The 18,932-nt window shown below is 39.3% G+C and overlaps 2 protein-coding genes across 7 annotated transcripts; both read right to left on the bottom strand.

The window, feature by feature from the left end:
- Positions 1-368: 368 nt before the first annotated feature.
- LOC104445400 (TOM1-like protein 9) lies at positions 369-3,572 on the bottom strand. Of its 3 annotated transcripts, XM_039308246.1 has the most exons (3): positions 3,547-3,572; positions 1,438-1,885; positions 369-1,204 (listed from the first exon to the last, which is right to left on the bottom strand). In XM_039308246.1, the coding sequence occupies exons 2-3, from the start codon at positions 1,565-1,567 to the stop codon at positions 591-593; spliced, it is 744 nt and encodes a 247-aa protein (XP_039164180.1). In that variant the 5' UTR covers positions 1,568-1,885; positions 3,547-3,572; the 3' UTR covers positions 369-590. The 3 variants fall into 3 exon arrangements, with proteins under 3 accessions (XP_039164180.1, XP_039164179.1, XP_039164181.1); XM_039308245.1 differs by lacking the exon at positions 3,547-3,572 and having other exon boundaries at positions 1,438-2,197; XM_039308247.1 differs by lacking the exon at positions 3,547-3,572 and having other exon boundaries at positions 1,456-2,067.
- Positions 3,570-7,796, bottom strand: LOC120291196 (protein PEROXIN-4-like). 4 transcript variants are annotated; one of them, XM_039308251.1, is made up of 6 exons: positions 7,645-7,796; positions 6,882-6,946; positions 6,450-6,569; positions 6,234-6,362; positions 5,675-5,804; positions 3,570-3,738 (listed from the first exon to the last, which is right to left on the bottom strand). In XM_039308251.1, exons 2-6 carry the CDS (start codon positions 6,885-6,887, stop codon positions 3,710-3,712), a joined length of 414 nt encoding a protein of 137 aa, XP_039164185.1. In that variant the 5' UTR covers positions 6,888-6,946; positions 7,645-7,796; the 3' UTR covers positions 3,570-3,709. The 4 variants fall into 4 exon arrangements, with proteins under 4 accessions (XP_039164185.1, XP_039164186.1, XP_039164183.1 ...); XM_039308252.1 differs by having other exon boundaries at positions 3,570-3,853; XM_039308249.1 differs by lacking the exon at positions 3,570-3,738 and adding an exon at positions 4,493-4,630.
- Between the last annotated feature and the right edge of the window lie 11,136 nt (positions 7,797-18,932).

The raw sequence follows: 18,932 nt of genomic DNA on the forward strand, positions 1-18,932 counted from the left end.
CGATGATACCAAGTACAGGATAATACGAACACCACTAAAAGCCAAGCAATTTACATTTCACAAAATGGAGATCAGAACAGCAAGACGTAGTTTCCCCTACTGATACTGAAGAAGAGTTCCTCTAATGTACACACACCTATACAAACTCACTCATCCAATCTTCACAGACAAGTACATCTTCTGAAGATAAGAGAGCCCATTGTGACGACGGCATGCTCAAAATCAAAAGCCAGTCATCCTGCTAGATCAAAAATCCAAGTATCGTCCTGACAAATTCTTCTCTCAGCACACTCAAATTCTCATAAAATCTGCTGTAGCACCGACTCTAACTACGAAATTCTATAAGAATTATATCAACTTAATGATGCGCACTTATTAACAGTTCTGCCCCGATAAGAGATAAAAGGTCGAGGAGATTTCCTTTTCTTTCCCTTTACAAAGAATGTACATGATCTCAATGCCAAACAAGTAGTGTCAATACACGGCCACAAACAGAAGAAACTGCCAAATATGTATAACAGAAAATTTTGAAATAAGAAAATCAAAAGAAATCAGCTTAACAAGCAAAACATTGTTGGCAAATACTACTGCTACATGCTACCAGCTCTGCCTGGAGTAGATTTTGCAGACGATTTCACTTTAGCCATATCAACGAGATCTCCAAATAGCTTGTCCTCTGGCTTCGAAGGCTTCATGGGCAGCACATATGATGAAGTGGACACCTGGTATGAAGAGTTCCTTAAGCTACTGTCATCTCTAACCGATAGCCCATACATCCGCTGGTCAAGGTACTGAGCACCTTGTTGGCCATAGCCATAGGCTGCCACCTGGCTGCCATACATTTGCTGGGGATATAAATAAGCCATCTGACCTACTTGCATTGGCTGAGGAACCATCCCATATAAGGACCTCCTTGGATGGGCTGAGGTGGTAAGTCCTACCATTTGGTTTATGGGAACAACCTGGCTATTCAGCAATGGCATGTGGCCACCTGCGACTGGTTGCAAGTACATGCCCATCGCTTGCTCATTCCCCATTGGATAAGGTGCCTGGAGATGCAATCCATTCAGTGCAGGTTGTGCATGCAGGACGACCACCTGTGAACCTTGCATTTGTTGGGGGTACTGAGTGCCCATCACCTGACTGTTTTCCACTGACTGAGCTTCCCAAGGGGGTGGTGGTAGCGAATCACTAGTTTGAGCACCTGCGAAACACCACAAAGCTGTAGGCTCAACAGATTGTAAGATTGTTTGTTAGGAGTTCAGCTATGTCCACAAAGAAGAGGTCAACGCTCGCCAAAAGGACTTAAGTCTCATAGCAACTCAGTAATCTGGAAAAGAATACCAAGCATGCCCCTAGTACATGCCAAATAAGGTTGTACAGTACAAGCCAACCGACGAAATACGCATCACCAAGAAAGTAATGTCAGGTACTGATGAAGAAGCAGAAGTGCACCATAGACAGGAGAGGGAGGCTGTTGCTGCTGCGCAATATGGCCATTCCAAACAGGAACAGAGCTTTGAGAAAAAGGTGATTGATCATGCTCGTTCGATCCCGTGTTTGGCATGTTGCCATTAGCATAAACCCCAAGTTGTGGAGCTTGCAGATTCTGCTGCTGTTGGAATTGAGGAGTAGAAGGATTGCTTTGTGTAGTTGGATAGCCACTCTGGGTATTGATAGTATTGGGCTTGTTGTTACTGTCCAAAAACACATCGAAAAGAACAAGTGCATTCTGCTGTGACTGAGATGCAGTTGACTGTGGGTGTCCAACAGGCACTAGTGCTAGTGAAGTCTCTGCCTTTAGGAGAGCTGTAGTCCTCTCCACTGAGAAGGTCCGTTTTTGGATCAAGTTTAGCTGGACCCTGTACCGTCACTTGATGTTGATCTGCAGAAAATCCCACTTCTTATAGCTCAATTGGCCAGAAACTGGTGTTCAATAGTTAAAAATTTAAATCAAGATCATCACCGATCCTCTAATAGTAAATTACTGGTACTTTTAGGTAAAAATGCACATATGTACATGATTTTCAGTTTTACTTCCCTCTCCTGGGTGTTTGCTGAGCTTGGAACTTATTTTGTATCTTATTATTAGTCTATTAAGGATATAACATGCCAATTATCAATAAGTGATTATATAGTATCACATCCACAAGAACAAGTATAATATTCATATTAACTTTCATAAGATAGCACAAAAATATAACAAAATTCAGTTATTAAATATAATATTTATACAAAGTCCGTAATTTAAATGGTTTTATTCTACCACGTAAATCTTTTCCATTAGAATAGAATTTGCATGAAGTCGTGATAACTTCATTTTACATTCTATTATAGTAAATCCGAATTCTTATGTATACTCATGCTTATCCTGTATCAAATAAATTTCTTTCTGTATAACACTAACAGAACCGATCTTTATGTAAATCTCAAGTAATAAGTGGAGAGAGACAGCAGGTGTTTAACCCAAAAAAATGGCTGCTCTCTTGTCAATCTAGACTAGCTTTTTAAGTATGATCCCTAGCGATCCTATGAGCAAATTGGGAGACATAGAAACACTCGGAACTCAAGAACTGAATGCACAATGTTGGACAGCAATCTCCCAAAGTTTAATCAGCCTTTTAGACACAAAGTTTCAAGAGCAAATATTTGAGATCTTAGATCAATTTAAGCCACAAGATAAATGTTTAGTGCAGCATGCTTCAATCATTTTGTACTTGCATGTATATAATGAGCACATGTACAAGATGCATTGGTACATTTCTCCCTTTCTCTCCTTTCTTCTTCTCTCAAGACCTAAATCACATCAATAGTACTACTAAGGATCTGCCTGGTAAAGCTGTGGGCCTGTGTCTGCATTGTAGCACATGTGGTGGTTGTGCTGTGAAGCACTGTAACTTCTATGTTTGGAATATATCCTTTACAGCCGCAACACCTCAAAAATGGGCAAGGCAGTTTTCTCGAAACTGTTATAACTGCTGCAATTTTGAGGGCACTACAGCAGTAAAGAGTTTGACAAACAGTCCATAAAAGCTGCAGACACACCTTTTCACAGCCAAATCTGCTGTGAAAAAGTTGCACCAGACAAGGTCTTGACAACTGGAGGATCAAAAGACAGATGATAAATTTCCACTACGTTTGTTTTGCGGAAAATAAATGATTTGGAAAACATTTTCACCAATAGCTTGTTTCGCTTAAAATAATTAGTCAAGAGAAAATGTTCTCATTGTCAACAACAATTTGTGTCTAAACATTTTCGTGGACGATGAAAATATTTTTCAACCGTTCCTTTCTGTAAGCAATATAAATGGTCATTTTCAGCAAAAATTTTCCAAACCAGTCATTTTTCATGAAACAAATGGAGCCTCAATGTATAAATATCCACCAAGTTTTACCAAACAGCAGAAAATTAGCGAAAAATATCCATATCAACTTATCATAAGAGTAGCACTGTTCAGTTCACAGACTTCAGCTGAACTTCATAATTTGCCACAGAACAAGTATTTGGGGTTTATATATTGCAATCATGACTAATGAACCAGTTACCTTTCATCAGGCTTTGTGTTGTTATCTACAGTATCAAGTAGAGGACCTTTGACATCTGTCATGGTGCCAGAAGGTCCCGGCGGGGTTTTCTCAGCCTGAACTGAACTTCCAGAAGCAATGACTTCATGCTTGGCAAGTACACGCTGCAAGTCATCATTCAAAGCTAATCCTTGATGTAGAAGTGATTCATCCCTGGATTACAAGATCAAATTGGAACTAATAAGCCATCCCTTCTTATGAGATTTAGCATGTGCATTTCTGATGACTACTAGGAAGAAGTTCCACACCTATGAGTTATGGATTTACCCTGGAGAGAGAAAGAGAGAGAGGTGGGGATATAAACTCACTTCAACCGAACCCGACATAAAGAAAATAATGTTAACTACGAACCTCCTTCAAGTTTGGCAACCCCCAAGGAAATTTTTCTTTTAAATTTCATTCAAATTCAGGAAGATCAACTGTTGATAGTCTCTGCAATTGTGCTTTATTTATAATTCTCATCTTCTTAGCTGCACCAAAATTCATTCTTTCACTGGCTGTGAACAATTCCTGTCAGATGAGTGAGAGCTTCTTTTATTTAATCTTTTATTTCCTCCCATGAGTAATCAGACAAGATATCTCACAGTTAGCCTTTCAAGGAGCCTAATTCCCATCAAAGATGATTCCAAGAGCTCAGTGGCAACATGAGCAAGAGAGCTGCCTAGAGAGAAATAAAAGGAAACGAGAGGTTTGCCTCACCACACATGGTCGAGCAGAGTGAAGAGTTGTATTAAGGACAGCAGTAGAAGAACATGACCGACACAACAGTGGATTCATGCAGAGCAGGCAGTCCTGCCCAGAGGCCCCCCATTCTCATCTGAAGGATTCCCTCAGGAAGACATGATCTCTCTTCTAATACACTACGACCATTACAAGCAGGACCAGGACATTAGGAAAAAGTAACCATCAACTGTTACATTGAACAAGTACAAGCATTTGTTCTTTATTACCATTCTCTAGTACTTCATTGTTGAAATTATCTCTTTGATGCCATATAATATATTGGCCCACCAGAAGGCAATCAACAAACCCCGAGAATGCTTGACTGCATGAATGATTAAGATGAATAGCTCTCAAGGTTCTTAACAGATAGAGTTTGAGTTGAAATCGAAGCATCATATCATACCTAATTCATCTAATCCCCAGAATCTCATGCGTAATTGACAGAACGACAGAATGTGTTTATGTGAATACTCAATCGAGGCAAAGACATCCAACTATTATCACTTGTCGCAGCACTACTGTCCTATATATCCGATCCAACAAACTGACCATTGGAAATAAAGATTTGAGATGAAGTATCGTTTGAGATAGGATTAGGAAACAAAATGTGGAAAAGGAGCATGAAAGATTCCCACTGAAATCTTACGCTCTCTCTCAATACTTGTCAAACGATTACAAAGGTCTCACCCTTGTTATTTCCAGAAAAGTTCAATCAAAGACACTCTTGCACCTCGTTCTAAAAGCAGCCTATCAAGAATCCCCGCAAGATGTCAAGGGCACTCCTCTTCGGCACTGATACAACTAGTCTATGTCAATATCAAGGAGGATGGAGTATGATTGTTCTCATATGAACTACACTATAAAGTTTTGCTCTTTTCCTGTAACCAGGTGGTATAGAGGGAATTTCATTTTTCTCTTTTTGGCTGAGGGGAGGAAATATTACTCCATAAAGTGCAATGGCTTCTTGTTCTTGTTGTTATGGTATTCACAAGGTGGGAAGGTGGAGGAATCCCCGAATCAAGATTTTTATACCAAGAAAGGTGACTCTACCAACTTTTGGTTCTTGGCCCTGACTCTGCATAGTTTAAATGTAAGTGAGACAACATTCAACTAGATACTATTAAGGAAGCGACACTGCCACATTTTATCATGAAACAGTGAACACGCAAGCATACGAGTATGCACTCCTTGCAAGAGGTGCAAGCAACAAATATTAAACACCAGGTCACTTAGATAATAGGCGTTACAAAGGATTTAGGTAAGGAAATTTCTGGTTGAGGTTTATGTACTAATGAAAGAATAATGAGTTTTTAGATACAGATGTTATATTTAAAAAAAAAAAAAAAAAAAAAAAACTTATTGATACCTGAATCACAATTTAGTGGGCTGTCAGGCTCAGGGTGGGCCATGAGAGCTATTATAGCCCTGCAAACAGACTGAAGTGTCCAGGCAGGACTCCATGCATTCTTCAGAATATCAAGGCATATCTCCCCTGTCTGTATAAAGTAAATTAAAATGTCAATCTATTAGTCAAACAAACATTTACAGCATCTCATATTTATGCATCAGGTATCTCTGTTGACTTTCCCAAGCTAGTAGTTATCAGAAAATGTATTCATGCAGAGATTCTCTGGAAACAGAATTTGGAAAAAAGGATCAAGACTGTTTCCTGACAAAGTGTCAAAGAAGTCTCCAATTCTCAGCTTCTGCACCTCTATCTATTTTCAAGTGCCAAATAAAACAAAACCCTAAAACTAGCAACTCTTTCAAGTTTCTGATTCTGAACATAATAAGTATTGACAAGAAGAAACATTGATCACCAAACGACACAGTAAATCAGTTCACCCTTCGACCTATTAGCATGCACTGCAACTAGTTCCAACTAAGTTATCATCAATAAGCATTCCTATACAAAAAAATTATACCTTGAAGTGCACATTGGGGTGAAATATCTTAGTCAGGAAACGAACTTGAGGTGGCTGCAGTGGATGCTGCTCAGGTATAGCAAATGCGAGCTGGAAAACACCACCCTCAAAAGGAGTTTCCGATGGTCCCTAATGAAAGAGAGAATCACCATATCTTTTACATGAGCAACAGCACCATTACCTTGGCAATTACCTCCATCAGCTATTCAATCTCACCTTGATAAGAGCAGTCCACTTAAATATGTTCGAGTCATCACAAACCAACTGAATGTCTGGATCAGCTCCCTTCTCTCGCTGCACCTCTTTGTATTCCTTGAACAGCCTCACCCTCGATGTCTACAAATACAAGCACACGTTGACATTAGAATCCACAACCAACCTGGGGTCATAAAGAAAAAAGCAGAAAGCAATTCCTCTACGTATATAATTGCAGGAGATCAAATCTGCTACTTCATGGGATAACCGGCATCGCAAAATGATTTACTCAGTACATAAATATGATAACCTAGTGTAAATTTCGCCATAAGAAAGAAAAATTTTAAGAATGATCACATTCTGGGTGCATAATTTTGAAAACAATAGACTTCACTCCCCATCGCATGTAAACAGCGGAACAAAGAGCTGGTAACTGTAAGTAATCAGTAATACCTGCATTGCGATATATCCTCCCGAATTAAGGCTGCTAGAGGAAATCTGACTTCCACCAAATTCAACTGAAAAATTGAACAACAGTGAACCAATATATCAAAAAGCTCAAAGAAAAAAGAAAATCATGCCTTATGCTGTCTAACATTTGGGTATATATCTTGCGCATTCTCGCCACTCCCAAATCACATCTCTCTCATATCCGGGCAAATTACTCAAGAATCAAGCACGAAACTGTACCACGAGCACAGACCCGCCTACCACCATAACAAAAGCACTCAAAGCCAATCTTTCAAGCATACCCAGCGAACATTTGGGTATATAATTCGTGCATTCTCACCACTCCCAAATCACTCCCCTCTCATATCCGGGCAAATTTCTCAAGAATCAAGCACGAAAATGTATATAATTCGTGCATTCTCACCACTCCCAAATCACTCCCCTATCATATCCGGGCAAATTTCTCAAGAATCAAGCACGAAAATGTATATAATTCGTGCATTCTCACCACTCCCAAATCACTCCCCTATCATATCCGGGCAAATTTCTCAAGAATCAAGCACGAAAATGTACCGCGAGCACAGACTCACCTACCAACGCAACGAAAGCAATCAAAGCCAATCTGTTAAGCATACCCAGATGAAAAATTTGTTGCTTTTGATCAAATATCGATCGAACGATTTCTGGGTATCAAAGAACCGAACCAAGAACGAACAATTCGCAGTCAACAAAGAAATCGGAAAGCTCGTGATCGAAGAGAATATACCTCGTCTTCGACAAATTACGATTGAAGTCGAAGGGGCTTCTAGCTCGGGACGAGGTCGATGGTGGCAAAGCGATTCCGCAAGACAATACACGCGAACTCGAATGACGACTGAGAATCAGAAATGGATTCCCATCTGAAGATTTTGGTCTCGTGTCCTTCTTGAGTTTTTTAATCATATGGCTTTTTCCCACCAAAAGAAAAAACAAATCACATGGCCTTTTCTTTTCACACTTAACGTCAGGTTTCATAAATAGTAGTTTTTTTTTTAGTCGGTAAATAGTTTTCTTGTTTTCAAAAAGAAAAGGAAATAATTTTGGATTAATACCACAAAAATTGATACACTTATTATAAATTTATCTCAAATTAAATTTTTGATTGCCAAAGACCTTCAACTATTACATATGTGACAAATTCATCTTCTATGAGTTTTTATTAAATTTTATTGTCAAATTAATAAGTTAAATGCCATATAACAATTGATTGGTGTATTAATGTAGGGTCTTATTCTCTATTTGTTATACAGGCGTACCAATTTTTGTTTTTTCGTGATATTAATTTAATTTAATGAAAATTAATGGAGGATAAATTTATTGTCATTGTACCAATTTAGGATTTTTAATAATCAAAAAAATTATTTGGAATAAATTTGTTATAAATATATCAATTTGGAGTTTTTTGTAGTATTGATCTTTTTTTTGTTTTTTGTGTCGATATACAATTCTTATTAGTATGGATAAAATAGATTACTCCAACGACAAAAACAAAACTAACATAATCCTCTACTCTTGAGATGACTACTAATGTAAAACTCAAGAAGGGGGTGAATTTTAAAAGAATTATAACATCTCATAAAAGGGAGAAAATTAGCTTTTGCAAAAGAAACATAGTTATATAGATGCAGTAGTTTATATATATATGGATAATAAAAAAGGTAAAGAGATGGATGATATTGTAAGATAAATTTATAGTGTTCCGGCCTTCAACTTACAGACTCAACCATCTCTTACAACACTGCAATCCCCTTACTTGCAAAATTACAAGAAATACAGCTTTCACAGAACAATTATAAATAAGTAAATAAAAAAAAGATTTTTTGCATTAGTGAAAGCCATACTTCAGTAATTTCCCACATTTTTCTTAGAAAACTATCTATTCGTTTTTGGAAAACTTCAGTAATTTCAACTGAAACAAATATCTATACTTCAGTAATTTCCCATTCATTAAGATGATTATCCTAAAAGGATTATTTAATTGCTTTTTAATAAACATGAATAGTATATAAAGATACCAAGGTGTAAGAATATATAAAAATGATATATCAAACGTGTGTTCTTACATTAAATTTTCATACCGGACCTGTTTTTGTAAGAATAGGAATGAAAGCTGTTGTTTCCGCTCATTTAATTTCAGCTATCTGCGTTGATTCACTCCGACGGAGATCTGCGATCACATGAGGCTGGCGAACTTCATAGTCATGGCCGTGGGAGGTCTGCTCCGTCGATTCACGAAGCCATTTTTTGGCATTGCCTGGGGCCTGAAGAAGCAATCCACAGTCCAGATTGAACCGCACCCGCAATTGGAATGAACGGAGGCCGATATATCGTGGAGCACCACCGCTGCCAAAAGCATTGGTCCAGCATCGGCCCACCACCAGCGTCCTAGTCCTGCGTGGGCAGGCATGTTACTTCAATTTTCATTTTGGCACGATCTATGCTGAGGCGAGGATGGGAGTATGTTTGGGCTGGAATGCCTCCATTCCTTATGTCCTATGAATTTGAGGGGTTATGGGAATCTCACCAATACCAACCCTGGCATTCCTTAAAACATTAGCTATGCAGCTTGACTCGAGCATTCCTCCTCCGACAAAATCCTTCCATTCAAAACCATCTCAGCATCCTTATCATCAACTTGCTCCAAGTCCAATTTGATCCCCCCAGAAGATCGTCTGGCAGAGATGCTTGGGATGTTAAAATGGAACCTCTGCAGCCATCCTGTAAGGAGAAAAAAAGAAATGGGTCAGCAGAGAATCGACTCAGAAATATCGTCGAATGGTTGTTAGGGGCAATGTGTAGTGATAGGAATACTAATGGGATGAAACAATGGCGAGGGGACTAGTCAACTAAAATAGAAAGCACATGGAAATGACTCATGATAATATAGAGAGCCCGTTTGAGGAGTAAGGATAATCGAGAAGCTCTCACGGAGGAGAGAAATACTTATCTATGTATGCCTTCCTGAAAAGAAATTGGATCTCATTTTTTGGAGCATAAACGGTAGAAAGCTCACGTATGAAGATAATTAAAAAGGGTTCTCGTAATTTCTAGCTTACAGAAGCTCAGTTAGTAAATATCTCTCGATTTTAATCGCGTAAATGTACTTATGTGGTTTATAATGAAATTCTTCTGATTTTCGCACGTTCTCATTGAAGGATTAGAAATTTAGAGTTGAGGTGATAAAAAAATGATTGATCAGTATAGAATGGGGAATTGAAAATGATTGATGTAAATCCTTCGAGCCAAATATTTCAGCACGTTCTCTTTGAAGGATTGGGAATTTAGATTTTTTTTTTTTTTTGGTTGAAAATAGTTATTGCATTCATTCATGAAAATTAGCGAGTCTTACGAGGCAACGGTGGGTAAAACTCTAAGCATAGAATTTCCGAAAGGGAGAGAGGAGGAAAAGTCACCTAATTTACAGGGAGATTTTTGGTTCGGTGAGAGTTAGCTAGCTAATCTGCCGCTCGGTTTGCCTCGCGAGGACAATATTCTACCCTTGCTGATTTGAAAAGGCATAATTCTTCTTTGCACTGTTCCACAATTTCCTTCAAGTCCCACGATGTTTCGGCCCGACCCATCACAGCTTCCACCAAAGTTGAACTGTCACTTTCGAGCACCCATCTGCAACTTTGACCGGTTCCTGTGCCCACGTGCACGGCTTCTCTTCCTCTCAAGTACATGAAACCATGCAGCAAAGATAGGTCTTCTGCTTGTTGAGGAGAAGACGCCCGTATCTGCACTGCGAAGCCCTCAACCACGAGACCCGACGGATCTTGCCCAATCCCAGCTGCCGAACCTAGGAAATCGCCCGGAGTCCATGAGGCATTGACGTTTAGCTTCATCTCGTCTCTGTCTGGCGGCGTCCATCTAATCGGTAGGCTTCGGGTTGTGGGTTTTTGCCCTTTTTGATTCTGCCATCTGCTGAATTTTTTTTGTTGTGCTATTGCGAGATCTACAAGATCAGTTGGTTGGGGACGCTTTGCTCGAAAAATGAAATTGTTTTGGGTCTTCCAGATATTCCATAGCACAGCATCAACTAGTTCTCTTTCAGGTGAGATGTCGCTTCTTTCGAACACTTCCGTTAGCCACTGATCACACCTTGTTATGTTGCTTGGGTTTCTGATGATGTTGATTTGTGGATCTGCCCAAATTTTTTTCGTCCATTTGCAAAGTAGAAATAGGTGTTCTGTTGTTTCCATGTGTGTAGAACAAAGCGGACAGTAGGGGTTGGGTAGCATTTTCCTTTTATGCTGATTCTCCCTTGTTGGTAAGGTGTTTTGACAAAGGCTCCATAGGAAAGGTCTCATTTTCAGGGGAATAGATAGACTCCAGATCTTGGAGGCTTGTAAGAACATGTTGCTCTGTTTTGTTTTGTTCTTGTGGCGTTAGAATAGGTCCTGTTGTACCCACTCTTCACAATGTATGTCCCTGATTTATTACCTATCCATACTAGATAATCATCCTTTGGGGACAGGCTAATGGGTATCGCAAATATCTCATTTGCTGTTTGTTCTTAAAAAATATTTAGGATTAAACTTTCCTTCCATACCCGCGAGTCTTCATTGATAAGTTCTGCCACCATAATTGGTTCATTTTGGTTAGCTGGGCCTCCAAGCACTCCAGACTTTAGCCATTTGTCTTCTTGTTAATAGATTGGCCATCCCCAACTGACCATTTAACCTCTGATTCTATGGCTTCTCTCCCTGTTAAAATGCTTTGCTATCCCCAAGACGGTCGTTGCCCTTTTCTTGCCTTCCACAAGTCTCTGTTTGGAAAATAAATGCCTTTCAAAATTCTACTCCACAAAGTCAAGGGGTTTTGGATAATCGCCAAGCTTGCTTGCCGAGCATAGCTCTGTTAAAATTTCTCAAATCTTTGAACCCCAAACCTCCCTCATCTTTCCTGGTTTTTAATGTTTCCCATTTTTTCCAATGCAAGTCCCTTTTTGAATCGCTTTTTTGCCACCGAAATGAAGCAATTCTTTTTTCTATGGCTTTGCAAATAGATATAGGCAATTTAAAGACTAACATCGCATAATGGGGGAGGGCTTGCACAATGCTCTTTATCAGAATTTCTTTACCTTTTGGATAGTAATTTTCTTTCCATCCTTCTAGCTTCGAGTTTACTCTTGCTAGAATCCAAGCAAACATCTCCTTCTTTGAGTGACCCCATTCTATTGGTATTTCAAGATATTTCCTGTTTTTTCTATTATTGGGACTCTAAGTTCTTGTGCTAAGTTTCTTTTCAGAAATAACGGACAATTGCTGTTGAAACATACCCCTAATTTGTTTAGATTAATGGCTTGACTCGATGCAAAACAATACTGGTTGAGAATATTTGCTAAGTTTTGGCATTCTACTATAGTCCTGTTCAAGAAAAATATGGCATCATCAGCAAAGAGTAAATGAGATAGTGTAGGGCAAAACCTGTTTAGCTTTATCCCCTTAATGCTTCTATCTTCCAAGGCTTGGTTCATCATCCCAGTCAAAACATTTGCTACTAGGATGAATAAATATGGGGAAAGAGGGTCAACTTGTCTGATTCCTTTTGAAGGGGTGAAATATTGAGTAGGCTCCTCATTTATCTTCACACTTAGGGACACCATCAAAACACGTTGCATGATTAGAGATACCCACCGCTCATAAAAACCCATTTTCAGCATACAATCTCTCAAAAGTCCTATTTGATTCTCGTCATAGGCTTTCGCCTATCCGCTTTCAATATCGCCCGAAACTTTTTCTTCCTTTTGTTATTCTCAATTGATGCAAGACTTCTTGAATTATGAAAATATTATTTTGTATTTGCCTCCCTTGTACAAAGGTGTTCTGCTCAGGCTCTATGATCTCTGGAAGCCAAATATTTAGTCTGTTTGCCATAACTTTTGAGATGATTTTGTAGTTGACATTGCATAGACTAATAGGTCTAAATTGGCCTATATTTTCTGGGTTTTTTACTTTTGGTAGCAAGGAAATGTGTGTTTTGTTGAGGAGGGGGTCGATGATACCTGTTTCAAAGAAATTCTACACTAGTTGGAACAAATCTAGCTTAATATCCTCCAAAGATTGCTGATAAAAAGCCCATCTAGACCGTCGGGCCCGGGGCCTTTAAAGAGCCCAGTTGGAAAACCACGTCTTTCACCTCTTCAAGGGTAATATTTGCCATCAAATTTTCATTTATTTCCTCACTTATTGGGCTGGGACACTAGTTTAGGATTGGCTGATAGTTCCTAGGACTGACCGATTTATATAAGTTCCGATAGAAAGACCCTATATGTTTTTTGAGTGCCGCCGGATCCCTACACCAGCTTTAATATTCCATTTGCAGCATTGTAATTCTATTTCTTTGTCTTCTCTGTACTATTGTGGCATGGAAGAACTTGGTATTCCTATCTCCCCATTGCAGCCAATTGATGCGTGCTCTCATCCCCCAAAATTTTTCCTCTTGTTTCCATAGTTTGTCTATCTTGTCGATAATATTCTATGCTTCCTTCCTGCTGGAATTTTCAGAATTCTTGTTGATCATCTTTGTTAATTCTTTGTTTAGCTCCTTGATATGACGTCGTGAGTCGGTGAATTTTTCTTTGCTCCATTTAACAAGCTCCGTAGAAATATCATTGACTTTCATAGAGAAACTCATCTGCTTAATGGCGTTTTGTTCCAAGTTCTCTTGATAATCTCTCCACACTCTTGATCTTCTAACCAAAAGATGCTTCAAATTTGATTTCTCTCTTTCTTTTCTTACTTTCAGGTGCAATACCCGAGAAGAGGGCCGTGGTCCGGCCAATTGCTGGTAGAGCTCGTATTCAGCTACGAGAAAGGTAATTCTCCAGTCCAATGTGCATAAGACTATCTAATCTTTTTTAACAAGGACCTCCCATTCCCGGTGGTTTGCCCAAGTGTAAGCACATCATTTGCTATCCATATCCATTAGGGAACACTCATTTAATAAATCTCGAAACGCTGCTATTCTATGATTATCAGCTTCTCTTTTCCCCACCTTCTCCCAAATATATAAAATTTCATAAAAATCTCTCATGCATATCCACGGTAAATGATTTGATAACTAAAAATCCTTCAACTTTTGCCATAGCTTTAGTCTCTCCCCGAAGTTCGTCGATGCATGGAGAAAAGTTATCCTCATTTGATAGCCACTATCTCGGATCTCGCACTCCAAATCAATAAATTCTTTAGAGCTGTCATTTACCTTTAACACCACTTCCTCACTCCACAAAATTGCTAAACCTCCTGCAATTCCTTCTGGATTTTCTAGGAATAGATTTTGGAAGTTGAGTCACCTTTTAACACCCTCCACCATTGTTGCTTTGTTCTTTGTTTCCATCAAGAAGACTAGGTTGGGCCTTTCAAGAGCTACTAGAGCTCTTAGCTCCTAGAATGTTAGGGGATTGCCCAGCCCCTAACAATTATAGCTTATGATTTTCATATCGTCGCCAGTGGCTTATTAAGGCTAGTCACCACAGCCCATTTATTACCATCTTTGATCAACTGGATAAGGGTCTCCAAGAGCTCCATCTCATCAATCAACGGGAGTTTGTTCTGCTATGCATTTATGTTTTTCACCCTCTACACCTTCATACTTTTTTTTTGTTGCATTTCCCAACTTTTGAGAGGATCGGCTATTAGCTTTGAAGCACATAATCTATTTGCCATGATCTATAATCTTCATAGTTGTGTCTATTGGTTCTTTTGGTGCCTCCTGCACATTTGAGTTTTCAGCCCTTTTCTTGTTGCGATTTGGGGATGCCAAGTTGTCGATTTCATCTCTAGCTACTAGGTCCATTTCGTAGGTTATAGGAGGAATTTCTAGTGCCGTTTCTTCCACAGTAATTTCTTCTTCTAGTTTGCCATAGAATGCTTCCCAGTGGGGCCTATGGTCTTACACTTTCGCCTTAAGCCATGGTCCATATTTTCCAGCTTTGTTTTCAGCCCATGCTGTTTGCTCATACGGGATTTCTTCGCAGTTAGTAGCATAATGACCAATTTTTCCACATGAATAGCAATAGTGCGGCAGCCGTTCATATTTAAACTCCACCCATAGCTTCTTGTTTCCAATATCTAGAATAGCCCCTGATTTTAGTGGAGCTGATAAGTCCACTTCCACTTTTACTTTTCCACTTTTATGTAGTCCATTTCCTTAAAGTCCACCTGAATTTCCAGAACTTTGCCTACCTTTTTTACTAGATCAGTAAACACTTCTTCTAGTATCCACCCAGGGGGTATCCCTCTCATATGCACCCAAAAAGCGCATCGAGAATAATCATAACAGTGCTCTGGAATGTCAAGTTTACATTGTTTAAGTACTAATAGATTACTGGCAAAAGACCAGGGCCCGGATTTCATAACTCTCTCATTTTCCTCCTCCAATTGAAAAACGAATAAGAAAAACCTGATTCCTTTTGTGTGCATATCACCGATTCTGTTCTCCATGCTTTCTTCATAATTTGAAGAAAAGCTTGGAAGTTGACATTTGGTTTGGAGAATAGCTTCCCGAAAATGGTCTCGATTGCATTGTTCCCTTTTTAGGGGGATTTCTTTGATCACTTTGACTACATCATTTTCCGACCACGATAGCCTGGCTTTTACATAAGGCACCCGAACGCAACTCATTCTTTTCTTTACCTTCCATTCTTCTGATTTGCAGGTATGAAGTTTGTTGCTGGCTGTAATCTTGCTAAGTGGGTTTTTGAGATTTTGGAGGGGAGGTCTATAGGAAATGCAGATTGAAGGGAGCTCTGTGATGGAAGGGTGTATCGAGTAACGGGAAGACAAAAACAACCAAGGGAATGATCCACTTCCTCGATTCAGCCTTTTATCTCAATAGAGAATAAGTAATGCTTTACAAGAGTGGAGCTCAGGCCAGTAACAAGACCAACACAGATCAAACGAGGCAAGACCCTTTCTATTTACTACATAACAGTCTACTTCCATCTAGGTATTTCGAGAAAAAACGTCAAAACCCATTCCACTACATCATAATCAGAATACCCATAAGATGACCATGAAGAGAAGGGCGACATCCCACCTTTCGCGAGGCCAGAGCTATGATTCATCAAGCATTGGTAGAATTCTCCAAAGATAGATGGCAGGATTGTTCCATTGCTTGAGACTTCACCTTTTTACAGAGAAAGATAGTAGGGTTGGGTTTCTGAGGATTATGTGATGGGCTTCATTGGTTCAAAGAGGGGGATCGTGGTTTTGGGTAAAGGAAAGCTCCTGGAGATTTAGGGTTTTGGGGGGTAGCTACCACCATGGATAGAGGAAAACTCTCAAAGTTGAGAGAGAAAGGGATTGCTCTTCAATGGGAATTTAGAGTTGAGATGATAAAAATATGATTGATTAGCATTGAATGTGGCATTGCAAATGATTAATGTAAATCCTTCAAGCCAAATATTTCAGCGAATTCGAGTCCATTGAATTCTGTTTCTTAATTTGGCGCAAGAGTGCCATGTGCACCACTTCTGGTATTCAATTGAAAAAAAGAAAAGAAAAAAGAATTCCTACCGAAAGCCAAGAAGCAGCAATCTAATTCTGTCGCGACCAAATTTTTGGGTGTAAACCACCTAGGGTTTGGCTAATGAATTGTTAAGCCTAGACTTAACTCGGGCTCTCCCAAGCCCATATCAATTCGCGACTTAGGTTCAAGTTTTTCAACATGCAGATAAATTTTATCTAGGAGTCGCCATTAATCTATTTTTGGTGGGTCAATTAGAAACTCAAGTAAAGTAACGGGAGTTTTACTTTACTCCTACGAATCGAGACTATGGGTACGGGGACTTGGTTACACTAGATTCCTCTAATGCCCTTTTGGTACCATTCTTTTATTTTAAAAAATGTTTGGCAAGCAACTTGAATTGATTTTAAATCTATTTCCCTAACATGTGAGGTGATCATGCGAGTGCGTAATCCACCAATTTAACACCCAGATAAACGATAAATAAATTGCAAAAACTTACCCCAAAACAATGAAAACATCTGTAATGTTAAATTAAAATCCATATCAACAACCCTAGATATGGTTTCTAATTAACACGCAATTTTTTTTTTCACTTAATTAATGAAAATCATGCAATATGCAATGCAATATTAACTAAATGACCTAATTCTAATGACATGTAATTTCTAATTAAATAGACCTAGCAATAATTAATAAATGACATGCATTTCATAAATCTAATGCTATATGACGTGCACATGATTTTTATTTACTTAATAAGCATGCAATCTATCCTAATATGTTCTTACCTTTTACCCAAAAAAAAAAAATCTATCCTAATATGCGATGACATGCAAAGAATGCCCTAATTCTAAGTTTTCCTTTTTCATTTTTTCATTTTTTTAAATTCGAAATTAAAATTGTTAAATAATTAAACATGCAATTTAGGTTAATGAAACGACAATCTAACATCCTAAATTTATTTTTTTTATTTCGAAAATTCATGATAAATAAAATGCTTAGTCTAAATATGCAAATAACCCTAAAGCATGCAATATTCTAACTTAAACATATCTCAAGATGAATAAAGCAATCGAGACACGATAGACCATTCAAAATCATCAAAGATATCACACACCATTCATATTAAGTGATGATATTTCGCTAGTAAAATCGATAAATTGATCTTAAGCCTTAAAGATCAAAATATCAATTTTATTCCTGCTTGATTAATTATTTCATCTAAAGCCTTATAGATGAAATAAAAAACCGAGGTGCGGTTGCGAATTGGGCAATAAATCTTAATTGGGAGATATGCCTATCATTCAAATATGCTTAATGGATATAAGATAGACAAATTAGGCGATAAAATATTCAATGGCACCGAGTAAGGAGTATTACCTAATTGTGACAATAACTTTCCAAATTTGAGCGCCGGGCAATGGATCACGAATGGTGACCGATGGTGGTTTGCAATGCTTGACGGTGTGAGCAACGGCGTGTGGCGAGCAACACAGTGTGGCAGGTGATCGGCGGCAACGAGGACGCCCAAGAGCGATCATAGTGGACCGCTCGTCTAAAGTTGAAGACGTCAAGGTGACGCCGCAGAGAGGAAGCTTTGACAATTTTTTCTTTTGTATTTTCACTTCTGGACAATAACTGTAGAAGACCAATTCACCACTTAGACTTATTTCATCAAAATTCTAGCGACTCTTTTGACTATGGACTCTAGGCTTGCAAGTGGTGGCCACAGTATATGACGTGGTATTCATGCCGCTCAGGAGATGTTGGCCTCTTTGGACTCTGACGAAACCTGCAAAGAATGAATACGAACAAAGCGCAAAAGCCTGTTTGGTGATTGTCGGTGAGTCAGAAGAAAACACTTCAGGACATCGCCAGGCTAGATGGAACTTGCGGGAGTCCTCGCCGACTCCGAACTAGGCTATAGTGGTTCAAGCGTCCCTGGGGTGTGCTGGTTCGTGGTATAGCAAAAGCAGTAGATCATGGATCGTCGGGGATGCGAGGGCTGCTTGAGTGATTGCGGCAAGGAGAAATTACGATCTCGTCGGGGCAACAGCGAATCAAGCAACAGTTGAGCGCGAGGAAGGCGGTAGCTCCATCATCGTCTCGGTTGAGCTGGGCTCGTCGAGGCTTGGTCACGACGGTAGGAGTTTGGCACCAGATCAGCAGCTCGTTGGAAAGGCAAAGAGGTCACAGCAGCGAGTCCGTCGTTGCTGCGGGGGGAACGCAGCAAAGACGGTGTAGCGACGGTAACTCAGGCGGCTCGGGTGTGACGCTGCGGCAAAGGGCCTCGCACAACGTGGGGCTCCTCGGTTCGGCAGAGAGAGTTCCTTCTCTTTTCTCTCTCTCTCACGTGTAAATCTCTCAACGTGCCTTTTAGAATAGAAGTGCCGACCCCCACAACAAGTGTTAGCGTTCTCCTTATTTATAGGACAACCAAGGCTTTCAAAGGAAAGGACCCAATATAATATATTTTATTCCTCCCTTTCCTCAAATGCGTGAATACTCCCAATTGACCATATATTCATGATTTTCGGCCAC

The sequence above is a fragment of the Eucalyptus grandis genome, chromosome 3, assembly GCF_016545825.1.
Source record: "Eucalyptus grandis isolate ANBG69807.140 chromosome 3, ASM1654582v1, whole genome shotgun sequence".
NCBI lineage: Eukaryota > Viridiplantae > Streptophyta > Magnoliopsida > Myrtales > Myrtaceae > Eucalyptus > Eucalyptus grandis.